This window comes from Hypanus sabinus, chromosome 13 (assembly GCF_030144855.1).
Source record: "Hypanus sabinus isolate sHypSab1 chromosome 13, sHypSab1.hap1, whole genome shotgun sequence".
Taxonomy (NCBI): Eukaryota; Metazoa; Chordata; class Chondrichthyes; order Myliobatiformes; family Dasyatidae; genus Hypanus; species Hypanus sabinus.
This window is the reverse complement of record NC_082718.1, coordinates 58,706,234-58,729,358: the sequence shown is the minus strand read 5'-3', so window position 1 is coordinate 58,729,358 and position 23,125 is coordinate 58,706,234. Positions and strand designations below refer to the sequence as shown.

At 41.4% G+C, this 23,125-nt stretch overlaps 1 protein-coding gene across 1 annotated transcript in view; it reads right to left on the bottom strand.

Annotated features, from left to right (window-relative positions):
• Positions 1-23,125, bottom strand: part of lrmp (lymphoid-restricted membrane protein) — a 223,699-nt gene that overhangs the window by 131,407 nt on the left and 69,167 nt on the right. Inside the window, exons 11-15 of the mRNA XM_059987688.1 lie at positions 20,214-20,273; positions 20,075-20,136; positions 19,892-19,985; positions 12,336-12,479; positions 6,297-6,398 (exon numbers count right to left, since the gene is read on the bottom strand). Coding sequence (XP_059843671.1) covers positions 6,297-6,398; positions 12,336-12,479; positions 19,892-19,985; positions 20,075-20,136; positions 20,214-20,273 — 462 coding nt within the window. The remainder of the gene's footprint in view (positions 1-6,296; positions 6,399-12,335; positions 12,480-19,891; positions 19,986-20,074; positions 20,137-20,213; positions 20,274-23,125) is intronic.

Below are 23,125 nucleotides of genomic sequence, written 5' to 3'. Positions count from 1 at the left end.
GACTCTGAAACATAATCCTTAGTCATACAGCTTGGAAACTGGTCCTCAGCTCCACTGGGTCTATACTGACCATTAAACCCCACAATGATACACTTAGATTTTATACTCCCCTTAGTCCCATCTTTTCCACAGATCCTACCACTCCCCCAGCTCACAGCAGCTAATTAATGTTCCAACTCACACATTTAAGACACAGGAGGACACTGGAGCACTAAGCTGAAATCCATACCGTCACAGGGAGACTGTGCAAACTACACACACAGCAGCAGAGGTCAAAGTTGAACCTAGGTCAGCAGAGCCATGCCACTCCTCCACCTGATCAAACACTGGACCTGTTTTCAGTGGAACTGAACTCCTTTGCCTACCACTTCTCAAGGTGGATTCACATCCCAGTGCCCTATTTGTCATCAGGGCATCAGAGCATGACTCACCTGACAGCACATTGAAATCAGGAACTTGGCTAACAAAAGGATGAGTATAGTTCACTAAAATCTACATTAGACTACCTGGAATTTAAAAAAAAACAACTATCAAATGTACCTAAAGCAGAATATTGAACAAAATTAAAATGAAAGGAACAATGCAGTGGGGAAGGTGACAAAGAGAACTTGCGGTAATGTGAGGCAGAAATACATGTGGTGTTTCATCAAGTGATTTGTGTTGGAACACAGGAACTGAGCTAAATTGTGCTTATCAGAAAGTTAACCCAGAAACTGAAACCCAAATATATCTGACTGCTCATTAAATTACAAGCCAAGAGATTACAAACTCTGAATCTTACAGAATAAATGGGCCATTTGGCCCATCATGTTTGTACTGGACATAAGATCAGTCCCATTCTTTCCTTTTCCCATGCCATCACATTGATACCCTGTTCTTTTAAGGGTAAGTTCTAAGTGTACACTTAGATTACATGATCCATTTAAAGTCATTGGAGAATGGACATGAGACAGGAGATCCAGAGGATTCGACCGGCACAACTAGTCACACCACACTTGCACATGGCTCCTTATACTGTGCTATAGCACAGTTTGATACCAGATGGCATTATGACAGATTCTGCTGAAAACCAGGACAAGTCTTAACGTGCTTTCAAAGTTATTCAAGAAAATCAAGTCTACCAGGCAAGGAACATCAAAGCCATTTCAAGCTATTTCTGGTAAAAAAAATCACAACACAGATACATGTCTTAATAGTTAAAAGCCAGGAAAAGATATAGTAACAATGCAAACTTATTGTGAATTATGCAGGGTTCAATTTGCATCAATCACAAAAGGTAATTAGACAATTCTATAGACTTGTTTGATTCAGTTTTTACTTAAGTAACCAATCCCTTGAGAATCAAGAACAAATTCATGGTCCAGGCAACAATTTCTACTGGATTCAGAGAGATATGTAACCGTCGAGGAGCTACTGGGGCTAGAGGAGGAAGATATTTGACTAAAGGCAGCATTTGGCATGCTTGCCTTCATTGGTCACAGCACTGGGTCAAGAGTAAGAAAGTCATGTTACGGATATAAAACTCATGTTAGGGGTCATGCACTTGTAATATTTCAGTAATATTTGAGTAATACTGTAAATATGTTCTTGATTAAGCATCCTGTGTTTTATTCAATAGTGGTTATACATAAATGCACGTTATTGGCATATGTCATCACTCCACCATTTGGCACATGCACCTCAATTATAGTAAAGAAAATGAACTCGCATTTTGGACTCTGGGCTTTTTACTTTGAAGTTTTATGCTTTTGAGTTACAAAACAGTGAAAACAAGATATTTAAAATGAACCCAAGACTATGGAAGTGCAGCAAAACATTCTATTTTTAAAAAAGCGTGCAGATGTACTTCAGAAGGGAAGACATGATCAAGTTTAAAAAAGACAGGAAGTGAAGAATTCACAGGTTCATAAACAGTGTGTGCCAGATGATAATATTCACCAAAAAAAAGTAGAAATGGCTGGCTGCATTGGAAAGGTAGATGTTTTCCATTACACAACAGATAACTGGATATTGTATATGGAGCAAACTGAGCAGTATTTTAAAGTAAATGGAATAGCTAACAAGAAACAAGTACCAGTTTTGCTGAGTATGTTGCATTTAAAGCCATACAGTTTGCTTGGGAGTTTGATTACTCCAAGCAAACCAACAGAAATGAGCTTTGCCGATACTGTGAAAGTAATGCAGGAATATTTAGAACAGAGACCATTGTTGACTGCAGGATACATTAGGTTTTATAAGTGGAATCAAAAGGAAGGAGTCAATTTCAACATATGTGGCTGAATGGAAGAGATTGAGCATTGTCAATTTTGTAACGTGCTTGATGATGTACTGAAAGATCATTTAATTTGTGGAGACTTGCAAGAAAGGATTCAATATAGTCTCCTACCTGAAGCACAACTTACATTGAAAAGAACAGTTGAAATAACTCTAAATGGAAACAGCAAACAGACGCAATTGAGTTGTAGTCAGGAATGAAAGTGAGCATGAACAAAATGTAATATCTATGTCCGGCTGAACAAATCGTGTTACTGCTCACAAGCACAGACAAATGCAGTTCTAAAGGCTAAACTTGCAGAAATGCAACAAAATAGGACAAATACAAAGAACATATTGGGAGGACCAAAACAAATGGACTGCACAGGGAAGAAAAAAAAATGAAAAGTCAAGTTGCAGTTTCAAAAAGAGCATTAATCTGCATGTGTTAATGAAAAATCTGATAACGATGAGAGTGACACAGCCTGGGTCACCTTGAGATATACGAGAAAACTAACAATAGACAAGCAATATGGTGAATACCCAGACATGAATGGTAAATTAAATAAAATGGAATTGGACGCTTGCTTGTCTGTTTCAATCATTCCGCAAAATGAGTTTGAATGCATTTGAAAAGATACTGAACTGAGGCCTGCAGATGCCCAGCTAAGAACTTATACTGGTGAAAAGGTAACTCCTGTGGGGATGACATATGTAATAGTGAAATAAAACAACCAACAAGCCACATTGGGCTTGCATGTGGTAAGAAAACAGGAGGACCAGCATTGCGGGGTCATGAGTGGCTGAGACAACTGTAAGTTGATTGGAGATCTATCTGTAACTTGCTTGCCAATTCCCTTGCAATAGAGTCAACTAGAAATAAGTACTGAATGATGCCACAACTGTTTTCAGACTGTACACCATGAACCGTGTATACCATGCCAACCTCTGTGCCTCTGGTTGAAAAGCTTATTGGACCAAGGAAGGACACACAGCTCAGAGGAGGCAAGAAAGTGATGAAAGCGCTTGGCCGACTACAACAGTTTTTGTACGCAACATACAGTATCTGAGAAAGCTTTCGAAGTGTTAATCAGGCGCTTACTTGCGAAATTTACCTTGGTTCTAATTGGAAGAGAGTTCAAAGAGCTCTGGGGAAAAATGCAAGCATTTGGCTTTTGTGAATATTAGAAATCAAAATCTACTGTGTGTATTAATGTTATTGCATGGGAGACAAAAAGCTGCTTGTAAAAGTAGATGTAAAGACCAAAGCCCAGCTGGATGAATGGAAGGCCAAAAAGAAAAGACTCAATGGAGATATGAAAGCAGAGGATACATTAGATGATTTTGTGGATGAGGAAACTAGGAGTTTTCTCATAAAGGGAGCAAAAGGAAGATTAATAGGAGAATACTCCAGTGAACAAAATGCACCTTTAAGATCAAATGCACATCCTAGAAAGAAGAAAAGGAAAAGAAAGGCATCCAGATCTGTTAGAACCACAAGGTGCAGACTCACAGTCAACTCCTACAACCACCACAGAGGAGCCCCAGGACCTGAGATTGTCTCAGAGCCACAAGACTCACCTACCATGCCAAATGACCTCACTCGTCAGGAAAGACATCATCATACAAGAGTAAGAAATCCTCCAGTGATTAAATCTTCAGAGGGAATGCATGTTGAATTGAGATGCATTCTACATTGAGTTGGAGACTATAGCTAAGCAGGAAGGAGTGCTGTATATTTAATATTTCAATAATATTGTAAATTTGTTGATTAGGCATTTTGTTTAATTAATTCATTATGGTTGCATGTAAAAGTATGACACTGGCATACGCCACTATGCCACCAGGTGACATGTGCAAGCCTTGCTTAAAATAAAAGCTGTTAGACTCATATTTCGGACACTTTTCTTTTCGTGCAGCTAGTTGTAAGCTTTGGAGTTACAAAACATAACAGGCCACCCTAAGTATTTTGTGCAGTTCTGATTCCTCTATTACAGGAAAGGATGCAAGAGAAGTTTATCAGGATCCTGCCTTGATTTAGAGGGCATGATCTTTTGAGGTTGGACAAACTTAGGATAATTTCTCCAGAGTGACAGAGGGTGAGAAGGGAGACCAAATAGGAATGTATAAAGTTATTAGAAGTATAGATACAGACAAACAATCTTCTCTCCCACTTCCCTCAGCAGAGAAGAAAGATCAAATGCTTTCACAAATGCACTTAAGGTGAGACAGGGAAATTTAAGAGGAGTGCAGGGCAAGTTTTTGCGTCAAGCAGTGGTGGGCTTCCAGGGGTGATGGTGGAAGCAGATACACTCGGCACAGACATGATGGGCTTAAGGGCCTATTCTTGTAATGCGCTATGTTCTGTGTCTATTCCCCATGTCATCAATTCAAATCTCAACTTGATTTTACAAACAGGCTACACCCCTTTACACTTTCACCTGAAATGAGGCAAGTTTTCGGGTTTGAAAACTGGGTTAGGCCCACGAAGTTCCAGGTACCTGATAATCTTGCAGGAAGTATGTCATGACAAGTTTTTTCATAAGAGGAAATTGTACAAATGAACCACAATTATTATTTTTTAAAAAGTCTGATAGATTCTTAACCTTCTAAACATAAGGAAATGAAAAATCCAAACCAATATGTATTTAAACTCAATTTGCTTAACATTACTCAATCTTCACATTAAAGGGGATCCCAGCCAAATCACCTTGCCCACATAACACCTACTCAGAGTTATTATTAGAGTTTTCAGTACATCGTAGGTGGGGGAGGAAGTTCTTAGGGCTATATTTATACCCACTTTTTAAATAAGATTTAACCACAGAACAAAACAAGGGCATTTCACATTGTAAAGCTTACTCAAATTACATTACAGCCCTTGAACACCAATGCCTTTGACTGGAAAATCCTGCAGAAAGCAGTGGTTACAGCCCAGTCCATCACAGGTAACTGAGCAGATGGACATGAAACATTGTTGCAGGAAAGCTGCATCCATCAGAAACTGGCTCGCATATCCTGAAGATCCAGGATCTAGCTCAGAAATTAAGATATGGGGAGGGTGCAGAGAGCAAGCAGAACATGCAGTGGAGCAGGTTTGGAAATGCAGCTTAGAGCACAGGGCCCTGAACTGTGGGTCTAGTACACTGCTGGAGCGCAAGGATCAGGAATGTGGTTGGTTCTGAGGCTGGAGCCTGGGTCAGAGCCCACAACACAGGCAGCATCCATCAAGGACCACCACCATCCAGGTCAAACTCTCCTCTCGCTGCTGCCATCAGGAAGGAGGCTTCCTACATCACCAGGTTCAGTAAGTTACTACCCTACAACTCTCAGGGTCCTAAACTAGCATGGATAACTTCATTCATCCCAGCTCTGTACCAACTCCATAAACTCTGAACTCACTGTCAAGGACTCTATAACCCATGTTCACAGTATTATTTTTTTATTTTTTATTTGCATGATTTGTCATCTTTTGTACATTGGCTGCTTGTCAGCTTTTATGTTTAGTTTTTCATGAATTTATGTACTTCTTTAATTTTCCTCCCTGCCAGAAAATGAACCTCAAGATAGTATACGGTGACATATACTGTACATACTTTGAACCAAGAGGCCACTACTTGTAATAGTTTGAGAATGCTGCCCTTTGAAATGCTTGAAGGGCAAGTCATCGAATGTACTGCCAGCCCTTCCTTCAGAGTGGTTACCAAAACGTCACCACTTGAGTCAGGAGAAAATAGCTGGAGTTGATTTGAAGTGATGTGAAATTTTATACACCAATATAAATTGGAGCTTGATAAAACTATAGCAAGCGCACCACAGGAAGCCACTTTATATAAATAGGAACAAATACATGAAGAAAATGTCAGGCATGCCTCTAAATAAACTAGGCAAAGCTTGTGTTGTAATAAGATGGCAATCTTAACAAAGAGCAACCAACCCAGTTAAACCCATCTCCCTCCAAGCTTAAAGCAAACCACAGATGCACAAATTCAGTGGTTCCATTTTCAGGAGGAGCTCAGAAGATTGAACCATTTGAACCTCACCTCGAGCTTAGCTCCATGCAGATCTTTGCTGTTAATTTCCAGTTCAGCCACTTGCTTCAACAACGTCACTAAAGCATCAATTTCTTCAGAAACTTCTGTTGCCTGCACACAGAACATAGAAAATTACAGCACAGTACAAGCCCTATGGCAACCTTTTAACTGACTAAGGTCAATTTAACCCTTTCGTCCGACATAGCACCCCCACCCCATTTTTCAATCATCCATGCCCCCAACATATCCCTGCCAGGTCATTTCATGCATCAGCTACTGTATCATATTAGCCATTTCCACCTGGAAAAGAGTCTCTGGCTAGCAGAATCTATGCCTCTATTTGATCATAACATTAATATAGAAATCACACCTGGAAAACAGTTTTGGTTGGAAAGAACATTTGAATTGCAAATAACCCACTAACTCGATTGATACAGGCAAGTTTAACATTGTCAATCCATTCCTACGAATTTCCCAAGAGAATAAGCTGTAAAGTTTTAAGATGCACATTGGACGAACAAAATACTGGAATTAAAAAGGAGGAAGGAGGAGACAGAAGAAAAAGCCGGAGAGATTCATGAAGGGAATTTGAAGAAACACAAAACATGTTTGTGTGATCATCTTTCATTTCCGGAGCTGAGCATCCAGACAATTGAAGAGGACCAACAATGGGGTGCGGAGGCAGTGTCTGGAACTGGAGGAATGTAGAATTCTAAGACAGTTGCAGTTTTGGAAGGAGGTAGGAAGAGGAGGGCATATGTACAGATTCAAATACAAGACCAGGAATATAGAGGCAACAGTGAAAGTACAGTCGCCCAACTCCTGGTCAATTAAAATATTGTAATAAGGGTTTTAATTGAACTTGATGTGGAAGCTAAGTTGTAGAATCATGAAGTATGATCAGAGTAATATAACATGAAAACAGGCCCTTCAGCCCAACCCATCCATGCTGACATTGGTATACACCATGCTAATCCCAATTACCCATGTTTGACTCTAAGCACCTCCAATCCATGCAATTAACCAAACCTTTTTTTTATATAATGTTACTAAACCTGCCTCAGCCACTTCTCCTGGCAGTTCATTCCATATGTACACCTCTCTGTGTAGCTACCACTTTGGTCTTTTTCAAACATTTTGTCTCTCATCTTTAACCAATGCCCTCTAGTTTCAGGGTACCCTCCCCTAGTGTGTTACCAAAAGATGATCCTGGTGAAAGCGCAAAGCAAAAATGATAATTTTATCTTGTGTTATCACTGAAGCAGTGAGACTTCACACAATTACATAGGAAGTAACAAAAAAGTAGATTCATCTTGGTGTTTGTCTTTTGTTATATGCCTTAGGTAGGAAAAACTTAGATAGGCTACTTGCATTAGAGGGTTGGGGGGCCTAACAGAGGTATACAAATTTATGAGAAATATTGATAGGGTATATGGTGAGAGACGCATCTCCGTGGAAGACCATAAACTCTGCAGATGATGGAAATCCACATCAACACATGAAATGCTGGAAGAACACAGTTGTAAACATTGAATGTTTATTTGCCTCCATAGGTGCTGCCTGACCTGCTGTGTTCCTCCAACATTTTGCGTGTTTGTCTGGCAGGACAGAGATGTCCAAAACCATTGGGAATCAATTAAGGTGGTGGCAGATGCCTTCACAACAACTTAGTATCCAGGTAACTAGGATTCTTACAGGTAGGTCATCTTGGTGAGCCAAAGGGTTTGTTTCTCTACTATATCACTATGACTTAGATTTTAAAAAAATAGAACACTGTTTTAAGATGTTTTGGCTTTAAACGTCCACCTGGCCATTCTTCAGCTTTAGAACATGAAAGTCTGAATGGGCACTGTGTGCAAAACTCGATACCAAAGGTAATGGGGAAACCATGGTTTATAAGATCACTTACCCCATGAGATCTCATTATCCACCTTATGCAAGGTTGATTAACTACTTTAAGGGTTTTCATTTCCAATGGTCTCACAAGCCTATCACAAAGTTGAATTGTTACCAAACTATTGTCCTGGATTCCCTGTACGAGTTTAGTTACAATCTAGTGCCCAGAGTATGTGATAACCATAAAAATATACTCTATATTCTACACACTGCTTGAAGTGCAGTTAAATAAAAATCAAATTAACTGTTTTACAAGGATATTTGCATCAAAACAATATTCTTGCTCAAGGTCATGAATATACCAGAGCAACTTCATATAATATACAAGAGCGTCTCCTTGAGCCTTATCAGTCAGCTGGTTGGCTACATACTTGTGGTCTAGTTTCCTTATCACCCAGCAGGCTCTGAACAACATTGGGTGGAGAGCACTGTGCATGCTGTAGTAGATCTGAGTATGGACCATCTGCAGACAAGCCAGACATATTGCTGCTTCATTCAGTCCCAAGTAAAAAGACGTACTTTTAAAATAAAAACAGATGTGTTGGGATATGCATGGAGGTGAAATTCCCATATCCTAGAGTCTGAATTTAAGGATTAATAAAGACTACATTCTAAAACACAGCATTAAAAGGAAAAAACTTCCGTTGTAGAAACTGTCAAGGAAAAGGTGGGCAGGATGAAGGAAAAGTAAGGATATATTCTGCTTTCTTTCCATTTCCTTTCCAGTCCTGACAAAGGGCCTCAGCACAAAACAGCTCTATTCCTTTTAATAGATATGGCCCAACTTTTTGAGCTCATCCAGCATTTTGTGTGAGTTACTCTGGATTTCTAGTATCTGCAGAATCTCTTGGGTGCAAGGTTATAGATCGCTTTTTTTCACTTGTAAACCTAGTAACTACTTCCAGTTCCGATAAGATTTTATTGATCTGAAACTGTCAATCACTTCTCAGCTCACGGATAATTCCCGGCCGAATCACTTCCAGCATTTTCTCCTATCGTTTCAGATTCACAGAAATTTGAAGTAGTGAGTGAAAGGGAGAGAGACATCATTGCGAAGGGGGAGCCATTTGAAAAGAAATCTCCCCAGGAGTGAGTTCCATTTGAGCCAATAAAAGGAATGAGGTACAAGTGGAGTGGCCATTGTTGGAGTAGGAGGCTTTGGCGAGAACAGACTTGGGCAAGCACAGGCAGAGGTTCTTAACAAGTTTCTAGTAAGTTTATTTTTTGTCTATTAGTATATAGCTGGTGCATTAAGAATGAGTCTCGAGTTAGTGTTATGTTCTTGTGTGTGAGATGTGGAATAGGGAGACCTCCAATCTCTCTGATAACTATATCCGCACAAAGTGTATTGAGCTGAAGCTCCTTAGAGATGGTGTTAAGAAAATGGAACTTGATGACCTTTGGCTCATATTGAAGAATGAGGTGGCGATAAGATAAGATTGGAGCTACAGTGAGTTAGTCACCCCTCAGTTGCTGGTGGCAGGTGGGAATGGGAAAGCAAATAGGCAGTCAGTACAGAGTACTCCTATGGCCATCCCCTTCATTAATAAGTATACTGCTTTGGATATTGTGTGGGGTGGGGGGGGGGCAATCTACCAGGGTAAGCAACTGGGTCTTTAGCCCTGAGTCTGGTTTGTGGCTCAGCAGGGAAGGGGGAGAAGAGGACTGCAGTAGTGATATGGGATTTCATTGCTAGAGAAGCAGGCAGGAGAATCTGTGGAAGAGAAAAAGGTATTGGAATACTGTTTTGCCTCCCAGGTGCCAGGATCAGGATGACTCAGATCAGGTGAGGTGAGGGTGAATAGCCAGTTGTCATGGTGCATATTGGTATAAATGATATGGGTCGGAAATGGGAGGACATCCTGAAATGAGAACATAGGAAGTTAGGGAGAAAGCTGAAAGCAGGACCTCCATGATAGTAATCTCTGGATTGCTGTCTGTGCAACATGCGAGTGAGGGTAAGAATATGATGATTTGGCAGATGTATGCATGAGGAATTGGGGCAATGTCAGTGTTTCAGCTTCCTGGTAAAAAATGAAATCAAATTCTTAGAGAGATGTGACATAGGATCGAAAGATGTAGAATTGTTATGGGTAGAGTTAAAAAACTGCAAGGCTAAAGAGATCCTGATGGGAGTTAAAGACAGGACTCCTAACAGTAGCCAGGATGTGGGGTAAAATTACAATGGGAAATAGAAAAAGCATGCCAAAAGGGCAATGTTACAATAATCGTAGGGATTTCAATATGCAAGCAGATTGGGAAAAACAAGTTGCTACTGGATCCCAAGGGAAGGAATTTGTAGAATGCCTATGAAATGTCTTTTTAGAGCAGATTTTGGTTAAGCACACCAGGGCAAAGGCATTTCTGCAATGGATGTTATGTAATTAACAGATTTGATGAGGGAGTTTAAGGTAAAGGAACTCTTAGGAGTCAATGATCATCAATGAATTCAGCCTGCAGTTTGAGAGGGGCGAGATAAAACCAGAGGTATCAGTGTTACAGTGGAGTAGAGGGGATTACTCCCATTTGCCTGTGTTTGGCCCACATCCATCTAAACATTTTCTATCCATGTACATGTCTAATTTTTTAAAAACATATTTGTATCCACCTCTGAAGCTTCCTCCAGCAGTTTCCCCTCAAGTCCCCTTTAAATCTTTCCACATTCACTTTAATTTCAATATCCTTTAGTTTTAGACCCCACTCCCAACATTACACTCTCCCTTCATGATTTTATACATTTCAATAAGGTAATTGTTCAGTCTCCAACACTCCAGTGGCAATGAGTCACATTGTGTCAGTGTGGCAATACCCACAGAGTTTCAGGCCTTATAATTATTCCCTAACACAATAAAATGGACTCAACTTGGCAAATCTACCTCATTATGAGTTTGCAACTTATTGCTTGCCTGCACTTTCACTGTAGCTGCTACATTTTATTCTGCATTGTTATTGATCTACCATATTGTACCTCAATGATCTGATCTGTATGAACAGTATTGCTAGACAAGCTTTTCACGGCTTCTCAGTACGTGACAATAACAAATACCAATATGTACCTGTATTTGAGACCAGGCAACTCCTCCAGAGAAGGAAGCAAATGCCTCAAGGCGGTGTTTTAATATGAAGACAGGTTGGTTCGTAGCTCTCAAGTGAATCAGAAAGACTCGTCCCACTCAATAACTGAGTATGTCCAGGGCTGAAATTCCAGTTCAGTGCCTGAGTTCTGCACTGCCAGACAGAATTCTTTCAGGTGAATGCAAAGGATCCCAAGGCACTATAAACCTCTCCCTGGTATCCCGACAAATATTCATTCCATAGCCAAGAAAACAACTGCTGTTTATGAATTGAGTAGAAATGTTGCAGTACATCAAACTGGTTGGTAGTGCTGCCACCTCACAACGCCAGAGCTGAGACTCATTCCTGACCTTAGGTGCATTGTGTGTGGGGTTTGTACACCACTTTCCCTGCAGATGTGCGGGTCTCTCCCCTTCATTTTGGTTTCTTTGTACCAGCTAAAAATGTGTACTGGCTAATGCCATATGGACTATGGCATGCAGATGAAGGGATGGGAGTTGGTGGGAATGTGAGGAGAATAAAGTCGATTAGGTTAAGCACACTACATTAGTGTAGTGCTTTATAATCTGCCTGTTGTCCAGAATCCCACGTCTGCTAATCTCCGGAAGTCCAATGTGGCAATCAAAGGCTATGACACTTGCAAGCTGTCCCCAGCATACTCTGTGGTGTTGGGTTTTAATACAAATGATGCATTCACTGCATGTTTTGATGTACATGTGGTAAATAAACTTAAATATTGAATCTTGAGTCTGTAGATTTGATGGGCTGGAAGTGCGGGTCTTTGCTTAATCACTGACTATGACTTGCCAATCATTTTACTGTGGAGTAGGATTCAAAAAGTATTTGATTGCATGTAAAGGCCTTTGGGAAATCCCAGGACTGCAGAAATGTACAACACAAACACTGTACAAATGTTACAAGCATTGAAAATGAAGCATACAGAGAGAGGTTGGAGTGGGATTGAACTCATCTTGCAGACCACAAGGCAAGATTTCTGACAGTGAGCCATGCCTGACCGTTCCAGTGGAAGGAGATACATTCAGCAACATCATAGCATCGGTGAAGTGAAAGGATTACCATCTGCGTGGTGATCGCTTTGAAGTGTAAAGCTGCCTGCTCTGGCCCACCTCCTTGCAGCAACATCAGCATTTCTTCATCCAGCATCCTCTCAGAAGTGGCCGGGATACAGTCAGAGTCACTCGACCATTCAGAACTGTCCTCCTTTAAAAAGTGCACAAGACAAAAACAGTAATCCCGAAACAACTCGGGAGAAACTTCAAGTTTCCAAACAGTTCAGCTTCTAAACTCAACTAACTTAATTTCAACCAACAAATGTCACGTTATTTTAAAAATGCACCCAGCAGGACACTGATACATTTCACACAGATATGGGATCTTTAAATTTCACAACAGAATGGAGTGGTTATGTGCTTAACAGAAAATTATGAGAGTTGAAATATTGTAGGATATCGGCACTTTAAACATTCTAGATATCAACAGATTCCATGAGACCATCAGACATAGGAGCAGAATTAGGACATTCAGCCCATCACGTCTGCTCTACCATTCCATCATGGCTGATCCCAGATCCCACTCAACCCCACACACCTGCCTTCTCTCACCACATCCTTTCATGCCCTGATCAACCAGGAAACTATCAACTTCTGCCTTAAATATTCCCACTGACTTGACTTCCACCACAGTGTGGCAGAGCATTCCATAAATTTACTACTCTCTGGCTAAAAAAAACTCATCACCTCTGTTCTAAAAGGTCACTCCTCAATTTTGAGGCTGTGCCCTTTAGTTCTGGATACCTGCCCCCTCCCACCCCCACCACAATAGGAAACACTGTCACCACATACACCCTATCTGGTCCTTTCAGCATTCGGTAGGTTTCAATGACATCCCTCCACATTCTTCTAAATTCCAATTAAACTGAGTCCATTTGACTTGATGGGCCAAATGGCCTAATTCTGCTCCCATGTCTTCTGGATATGAAAAAACAGAATTAGTGAAAATTTATCAGCTAACTATCTTCACAATTCAATACTCTGATTACCTTCATCCACTGTCACCTGAAACTTGAATAGTAATCAATCTGATATTCAAGGTAAATGACAGTGGAATTAAAGGCACTCATATCCAAATTCTATTATTAAGAAAACCATGTATCAATGCTGCAGTATTAAGCCTACTTGTTTTGAGTTGCACATGGTAAGGCCTGATAGCCTGAAGGGTCTTGGCCCAAACAATTATTTCTTTCCACAGATATTGCCTGAACTGTTGAGTTCCTCCAGCATTTAGTGTGTTACTCTGGATTTCTAGCATCTGTTTTGAGTTGCTGCTTTTACAGAAAGCTCACATCTTTCAGCTCCTGTTTCAGGATAGGAGATGAGGTGATGTGAAGACCTGTTTGCTCCTATTCACTTCATATTGAAATGGCCAATATTATGGCCATGACATTATAGTCTATTCAGGAAGAACATGGACCAGAGCTTCTTCACAACCCATGCAGTCTGCAGTGCAACCTCATTGCTTTACCTCAATCCACTTTGCATGGCTGGCTACACCATAGTCTTCTGGACTCATGTACCAGTTCCATGCATTAAGATGGGCTCTCAGTCCTGGCCCTCATCTATGCTCAGCCAAGAGACAAAGTCATACTGCAGCTTTGAGTGAAGTGCCACCATTATTGTACTCAAGTTATTTTTGGCTGTAACTACTTTGTGTTCCTATTTGATGGAGTCCTGATTAGAGAGCCACACACAACTGATGGAAGGGAATTACATTCCTATTCAAATATGTGCTGAGTTGGTTGAGTAACTTAAAAGTATATTTGTCCTTTACTCTAATCACCGAAGCTCAGCAACACTTTGACCACTTTGAAAAGTTAATTAAAATTAACTTTTTAAAATATCCGGTTGTGTTCTGTCTTGTAAAAATTTGTAAACGTTGAATATCTGATGGTACATGCCTATGATACTGCCTCACCTATGTATATATACACACACCCACACACACACAATGCTGGAGGAACTCAGCAGGTCAGGCAGCATCTCTGGAAATGAATAAGCAGTTAATGTTTCAGTCCAAGACTATTCTTCAGGACTGGAAAGGAAGGGGGAAGACACCAGGATAAAAAGGTTGAGGGAGGGGAAAGAGGATAGCTAGAAGGTAATAGGTGGAGCTAGGTGGGTAGGAAAGGTAAAATGTCGGAGAGGAAGGAATCTGATAGGAGTGGACCATAGGAGAAAGGGAAGGAGGGGAGGACCCAGGGGGAGATAATAGGCAAGCGAGAGGTGGTAAAAGGCCAACGTGGGGAATAGAAAAGGAGAGGAGGGGGCAGGGATTTTATTTTTAACTGGAAGGAGAAATCGATATTCATGCCATTAGGTTAGAGGCTATGCAGATAGGTGTTGCTCCTCCACCCTGAGGGTGGCCTCAGCTTGGCATAAGAGGCAGCCATGGACTGACATGTCAGAACTGGAATAGGAATTGGAATTAAAATGTTTGACCATGAAGTTTCACTTGTCAGATGGAGAGGAGATGGTCGAAGTGGTCCCCCAATATACAGCAGATCTCACCAATGTAGGAGTGACTGCATCAGGAGCACTGGACAGCTTATTTGTGTAGCCCCCGGTCAGCCTCAGGCTCGCTCAGCTCGCTTCCGTCTCGGGGGAGCAGCCTTCGGCCCCGCCAAACTGGGTAATCAGCTGGTGTGGATGCTGTGTGATGTCCCCACCCCAGCAAATAACGGACAGTACACCATATGCCATTAAATGATTATACTTTATAGATCTTACTGGAGCTACGTACTTAATAGAGATACAATATAAAAGAAAAAGTAAAAGGTGCCAAACTTGTCAAAGTCCAACCACTTCGTGCACAACCGTTGGAGCTCAGTTAACGACGTCTGGGACCAACAACGGTGGTCGACCAGACGCCCCACACGAATCTGTCCTCGTCTCCTCTCTTTGCTGAAAACCCTGGGTCTCGGACCCCCGCTCGGGGTCCATTCCGTCACCCAGCTTACAGCATCACATCCTCTCCCTCTAACCCCCTTGTGCTGTCTCCTCCAAAGCCCCGAACAACACTAGCTTACAGACCCACCAGAAAGAATAACACCTATCCCAATTGGTTAACAAACGAATACAATTCTCGTTATCAGTATTTATAACCCAAACAAAAAGCACTCTCTCACCAGTTAGCATAACAAAGAAGCATTTTTACTTTATACAAAGAAGCCATTTTGATTAACACACACAGTAGCATAAAGAAAGAAGAATGCCCCTTACACTTGCTGCACTGCTATATATTTACTTGAATTGCACCCTGTTCAAGGGGGATAATCATCAGTATTTGGGATCATATTGGACCCTTATGCAGATATGTTCCACATATAGCAGTCCTGATTAAGCATTCACTGTTGTCATTGCTTTGATATTCAATACTAGACCGGACCGGAGGTCAGCCCTGTGTTATGATCTATAAGTTTGGAATTGTGCATCATCTCCTCATAATCAACCACAGACTCAGTTCAAGGAGGTATGCTTAGCTCACCCCTTTACTCTGCCTACACGCGAGTCTATGATTGGGCACAGTTCAAACACCATCCATAAATTTACTGATGATACTATTGCCACATCTCAGATGGCTACAAAGTGGTGTATGGGAGTGAACCAAGCTGGCCGAGGGCCGAGTAGTGTCGCAATAACAACCAAGACCAAGGAGTAGATTGTGGACTTCAGGAAGGGGAAGATGGGAGAACACACACAAGGGGTCAGCAGCCTCAAGTCATCATCTCAGAGGACCTGTCCTAGGCCAAAAATAGTGATGCAATCTTGAATGCAGTACACCAGAGCCTTTCCTTCATTAGGAATTTGAGATTTGGTACATCAGCAAATTTCTACACATGTTGAGTGGAGAGCATGCCTGCCTGGTAAGGAGATTCCCACACAGAATCAAAACAGGATGTAGTGGGATGTAAACTCAGCCAACTCCATCACAGGCACAACCCTCTCCACCACTGAGGACATCTTCAAAGGCAATGCCTTAAGTAGGCGTTCCTCAAGGGTCAGTATTGGGACTGCTACTTTTCACATTGTTTGTCAGAGATTTGGATAATGGAATTGATGGCTTTGTGGCAAAGTTTATGGATGATATGAAGATAGGTGGAGGGGTAGGTAGTGCAGAGGAAACAATGCAATTACAGCAGGACTCAGGCAAATTGGAAGAATAGGCAAAAAAGTGGCAGATGGAATACAGTGTTGGGAAATATATGATACTGCACTGTGGTAAAAGAAATGATAGTGCTGACTATTATTTAAATGGGGTGAAGGTTCAAACATCAGAGGTGCAGAGGGACTTAGGAGCCCTCGTGCAAGACTTCCAGAAGGTTAATTTAGTGTGGTAAAGGCAGCAGGTGGAATGTTGCCATTTATTTCAAGGGGAATAGAATATAAAAGGGCCGGCTGGTGGCACAGTGACATCAGCGCCAGGCTCCAGAGCGAAGGTTCCCAAGTTGGAATCCAGTCAGGCTGCTCCCAGACACACTTGCCATCCATGCTGGGTTGAGTGTCGAGCTCGCAACTCAGCCTCGTATAAAAAAAAACTGTGCTGTGAGAAAGATGTGGGGGACCACTCACAGAATCTTTCCTCCAAGACAACCACTTTGAGAAAAAAAAGTGGTCGCCGAGGCTCTGGCAGAGTATGACACACAAAAAGTATAAAAGGAGATAATGCTAAGCCTTTACAAGACACTATAAAATCAGGCTACACAAAGTATTGTCAACAGTTTTGGGCCCCACATCTCAAAGAATGTGTTGTCATTGGAGAGAGTTCAGAGGAGGTTCACGGGGATAATTCCATGAATGCATGGGTTAACTATGAGGACCGTTTGGCAGGTTCGGGCCTGTACTCACTGGAATTAAGACAAATGTGTGTGGGGGGGGGGGGGTAATCTCATTGAAACCTACCGTACCGTATGTTGAAAGGGCTAGATAGGATGGATGTGGGGAGGATGTTTTCCTGTGGTGGGGATATCCAGAACTAGAGGGCACAGCCTCAAAATTGAGGGGTGACATTTTAGAATAGAGTTAAGCAGAAATTTTTTTAGCCAGAGAGTAGTGAATCTGTGGGATGCTCTGCCACAGACTGTGGTGGAGGCCAAGTTCATGGGTATATTTGAAGTGGAAGTTGTTTGTTTCCTGAATGGTCAGGGTATCAAAGGATATGGTGAGAAGGCAGCTGTATGGGGTTAAGTGGAATCCAGGATCAACCATGGTGGAATGGCAGAGCAGTCTCAATGGGCTGAACAGCCTAATTCTGCTCCTATGTTGTACCCATTGCTAAGGACCTTCACTATCCAGGACATGCCCTCTCCTCATTACTACCACTGCAGAAGCTACAGGAGCCTGAGTACCCACACTCAACATTTTAGAAACCACTTCTTCCCTTCTCCCACTAGAATTCTGAACAGTCCAGGAACCATGAGCACCATCTTGCACTATGTATTTTTATTTTAACAGCAACTTATGCCTTACACTGTACTGCTGCCACAAAACAACTTTCACACGGCAATAATACTATATCCAGTTCTGAGAATTTCAGGCCTGATCAAAGTCGGTGACCAAAGCAAACAATCTAAAAACAGCATTTGGAGGTCCTTATTTCTACTGAAGCTCTGTTTTTGTTAATGCATGCTCTATAAAGGCATTGGGAATTCCTTGTTCAACACAAAAAATGTGGATTAGTATTGGCTCAACTCCATAACTGAAACATTGCAAGGACCTTTAAGCTATGAGGGATCTGTCATGCACCAGGAAGGATTTGTTGTAAATACTTCTCTCCCAGTGCTCATACCCTTTGTGTTAACATCTTTCATCTTTCTTCTCAATAACACCATTACAGGGTCTATCAAAAACCTGGCATGACGAAGAACCACACCAAGAAAAATTCAAAGCCCAGGGATTCTTGTCTCAGCCTTTTTCTGGATAACTTGTCAATAGTTTGGGCCCAAATAACCCACTTCCTTCAACAGAAAGACAGTTCCTCGCTTGAATTCACAGTCACGCTCAGGAATGCCTCAGGTATTCAGTTTCTTCTCCTCTGTGGCAGTTGTATCATTTCATTGGATGCATAAATTATATTGGAATGCCTTTAACATCTTTTACACAGTGACTAAAAATTACTTGGATCATGCCTTAACACCACAAGGCAGCTTGCTGTATGAGCAAAGTTCCCTTTCAGTGCTGACTACAAAATAGTTTTTTTTCCATTTACATCTAAACATACAAACACACAGGACAATTCCAATTCAGTAAAGACTGTGGCCCATCCATCTCATTTTTTAAAAATTTAGCGATGCGGCATGAAACAGGCCCTTCTGGCCCACTGAGCTGCACGATCCAGGAACCCAAGTGCTTTACATTAGCCTAATCACAAGACAATTTAGTATGAGCATTAAACCTACTAACTGCTATATGCTTGGACTCAGGGAGGAAACCTGAGCACTGTGAGGAAACCCACGTGGTCTCATGGAGAAAGTACAAACTCCTTCCAGAAGGCACCAGAAAGTAACTCCACCACTGTAAAATGCCCTGAGTCATGGTATTGTCATGTTAAGCACTATACTACTGTGGCTCCCAATGTGGACCTGCATTGTGAGAAGTGGACATTGTTCAACTTGGGTTCTTCTTGGTCCCCACAAAACCCAAAAGTCTTACCAGCTTAGGAACTTTATCAACTGTTCTGTGATGTCATCAACAACATTGTTTCATTAAAATTTAGCTTCCAGTTAAGTCTTAGATCATTGGGTTCTTCTTTGGGTCTAAAATAGACTTGCTGGACATCATGTTATTGTGATTCTCCAGCACCTCCATTCTTCAATAGGAACCTGTTCTGGCAGAAAGGTTTTGGGAATCCCGGTGTTATGTTCTTGTTTCACCCTGTAATATATCTCTTTTAGTAATGCTGTATTTCCTTTTTTTTTGTTAAAGAGACAGCTGCCAGTTCTGGGCTGGCTCAGCATTTAGATGTGACAATGAAGGAAGTGGCCATCATTTACATTGTGGTCAGGCCTGTTGATCATAAATTTAAGGGCCAAGTAGTATTCTAAGCATTCTGCAGGCCAGATCGCATTTCAGTTACTCTTTACCAATACTAAATTCATGATTAAGGATCTCGACCTAAAATGTCAGCTGTCTATTTTCCTCCATAGACCCTGCCTGAACTACTGAGATTTCAGAGTTTGATGTTGCTCCACATTTCCTGATTCATAGGCCTGAAATATTTTCCTTTGTTTTCAATCCAAATCCTGCTTGGAATTGCTTCCATCACACCCATGTGATGTACTCAAATCCCCAACTATTCAATTTTGAAAGCTCTTCAAAGTTAGCTTGAGGATTGCTCAGTAATGGAAAAGCAAAGATGTAGATATTGTAAAATCTGAGGCCTAGGCAGAAGATACTGGGGGCATACAGGCCAGGCAGCATTTGTGCAGGGAAAAGCACAAAGTTCAAGGTTGATCATCCCTCATCCGAATGTTGACTATGTCACACTCCATAGATGCCACTTATCCTATTGAGTACTGCCAGCAATTTTTGTTTTTGTGCAAGTTTCCTCATCTTTCTTACCTGAAAAGCATTTAATAGCTCTGATTGCAAGGAACCCGGAGTCCCGGATATCTCAGGTCCATCTAGCGGTATTGTTGATGTATTCATACACTCTCTGTGAATAAATGATGGGCAACATTAGGGGAGCTGGACTGCAAACATTGGGAGTGGGTCTTAATGAGGGAGTCAGTGATCACTACTCACAAAGCCAGCTCCTGTTGCACGAGGAGTTGTTGTTCTAACTTGCTCTTCTCATTCCGTAAACCCTACAGGGATTCAGGACTGGAATTCAAACAGGAATTCTTTTGTTCACACATTCAATTATTTAAAAAGAGGATCTTACCTCTATAATCATGGAATATTCAACAAGGGAATGCTTAAGCTCCTTAATATGATTCTCCCTCTGCAAAGAAAAGATGCATTAAACAAAAACAGAACAAATAGACTAATATTGTGTGCATTGCTACTGGGCAGGAGGAAGGAAGGATCTGGGATATGGGAGGTAGATGAGGAAGATAAAGTGATGAATAAGTTTACCAGCCCCTTTCAGACAAGTTCACTTAAAGTTCAAAGTAATTTTTTAAAATATGCATTGAAGTGTATATACATGTCACCTACTACCCTGAGATTTATTTCCTTGCATCCATTCACAGTAAGTGAAGAAACACAAGAAAATTAATGTAAAACTGCACACAAAGACTGACAATGTGCAAAAAAAATTGTGCAAATACTGCGTTAAAAAAAGGGAAAAAAGCAATAATAATTAATAAATATTGAGAACAGTGAGAGTTGTAGAGTCTGAAAGCAAGTCCATAGATTGTGGAACCTGTTTAGTGTTGAGGTGAGTGAAGTTAGTCACACTGTTTCAGGAGCCTGATGGCTGAGGGGCAATAACTCAACCAACAGTTTAACAATTTAATTTAACTGAAGTGCTGTAAAACAATCCCAAGAACTTGAAAACTGGCCAGTATATGGCTTGTATTACTCATTCAAAGTAGATGTAATATTGGAAGCTATGTTCCTGGTGGCAGGAAACTAAGTGAATAGATAATGATCAAAACACTTTTCTTGCTGATTTTGGAGCTACTTGTATGATCAGCACAGTAGGAACATTCCTTCATCCGGGACCCAGATAACCTGATGATTTCATCAGTAGCATTGCTGTTCTGTCCAAGAGGAAACACAAGGAGATAAGGACAAAGTTTAGCAGCCAAAGGAAATCTGTCAGGGCTGAGATAAGCTTACATTTCACACTATACAAGATATCCAAATATGGCTGTAAACATTTCCTCAGCTTCAAATGATGAGCTGAGGCTGTATAAACTTTCTTAAATTCATGATAAAGATGGGCACACTGTCAAGGGATGCATCTTTAAGAGTTTAAAGATGGTGAATAATGCACCTTCCTTATTGAAGCAAGAAGGGAAATAGGAGGTCCCAAATTGGATCGAGTCCCCTGCATGGCAATAGGCTCTACAGAGCAGAGCAGACTGGTACACCCCACCTATAAAAGCAACCCAATGATTATGAGCTGTATCTAAGTAACCACATGCATACAGATGTTTCAAGATGGCGCCAAGCTGTGACCTCCGTTAAGGTCATGGCTCAGGCTTTGATGCTTTTTTTTTTAAAGTGGTTTTTGTGCGCTTTTGGGGTCAGGTGGTAGTTAGTAGTCAGGTTGTGTTTGGGGGGGGAGGTGGGGGAACTGAAGGACAGGCTGAAGTCTGAAGTCTCTGCTCTGTGTTTGAAGGATGTGGAATATCTGTGGACTGGGCTGGGATGCCTGGCTGGGTGTCAGGCCAGCAGACCAGTGTGGACAAGTACTCGTAGCCCCCCTGTGGTCAGCGATCTGGGACGTTAGATAATCTCTTGGAGATGTTGAAATGTGCAACATTTCAGGTCTTGCACACTGGTGTCAAGCGATCTCAGGCTTCAGTTCCTGGATCTTCTCAATTGCTAAGCCCCTCATTGATGCATTGAATGCTTTGGGAAATTAACTATTGCAAAGCTGCCCAATTTAGTGTCCATAAAATATTAGCTCAGTTTCTATTTGTATTCTAAGCTCTATTCAATCATCAAACAATTCTTGGGGGAAAAAAATCATCTCAACTCAATTATAAACTTTGCCCATTTGCCTCCAGTCTTTTAACTGTCCGGGAACTCTACATTCCACCTAATCCAATCTTATCAGGCAAAACCCAGTTGTCTGCCTCGCAGCTATATCAGCCCAGTGGCAACACCTTAATAGGAGCCAATTTGTATCCACATTTGCCTGCCCATCACTCATAGAAGTTGAGCCACACCATGCACTGAGATCAAGGAAGATAAAGAGACCTTAAGACTAACTCTGAGAAAGCACCAGGCCATTTCCTTTAATATCTAAGGTGGTTTGATACTAAATGGCCTGATAATAAAGATTTTTTGAACAATGTTAAAAAAGTGTCATTTAAAAGCAAGGAGCTAGGCATTAATGACATTAGATGCTGCCGTTCAAAACTGGCTGTAATAATTAGAGCAAGAACTTTGATTGAAAGGTTTATTGGGTAGCACTGTTGGGTTTTGCCAACACTGATGTGTTAGCACGTAGTATCATTGCGGCCAGCTACAATTCCCCCACCAGCTACACGGGAGGGTTTCTACTGAATGGATGAATGTATCGATACAATGGCTGGGAGCGTGAGAAACGGTGCCCACGGCCGACACGTTCTTTGCACAGGGAGTGGGCACCTGGATGCTCTAGGGGTTTCCTGTGCAAACAGAGATGGGACAGTGACAGCAGCAGCTGTTTAAATGATACCACAGCCAGAAAGCAAGGAATGGGCGAAGCGGCCCAGGCAAGCATGAAGCTGTATCTGAGGATCTCAGTGAGGATAAAGGCCTTTCGAACAATCTCACAGGTTCAACAAATCTCATTTGTTGAACCCATCTGCTCTAAAAGCAAAGAAGAACTATTAAGATCAGAGAGTCTAAATAAATCAAAGTTGTGTTTTGGACAGGTATACAGCTGATATCACATTGGGGAGTTTGAAAGCTGGAAAAGGTTACTGACTGATGGAAATGAAAATATTGCTAAAATTCATGTCAAACCTTATAGACGTCATGGCCAAGAAATCTGACTGAATTTGGCACGTCCCTGTTGACCTTCATCAATTTTTAAATCGATGCACTGTAGAAAGCATCCTATCTGGATGCTCAATGGCTTGGGTGTGGCAACTGCTCTGCACATAACAAGAAATTGCAACAAGCTGTGGACAT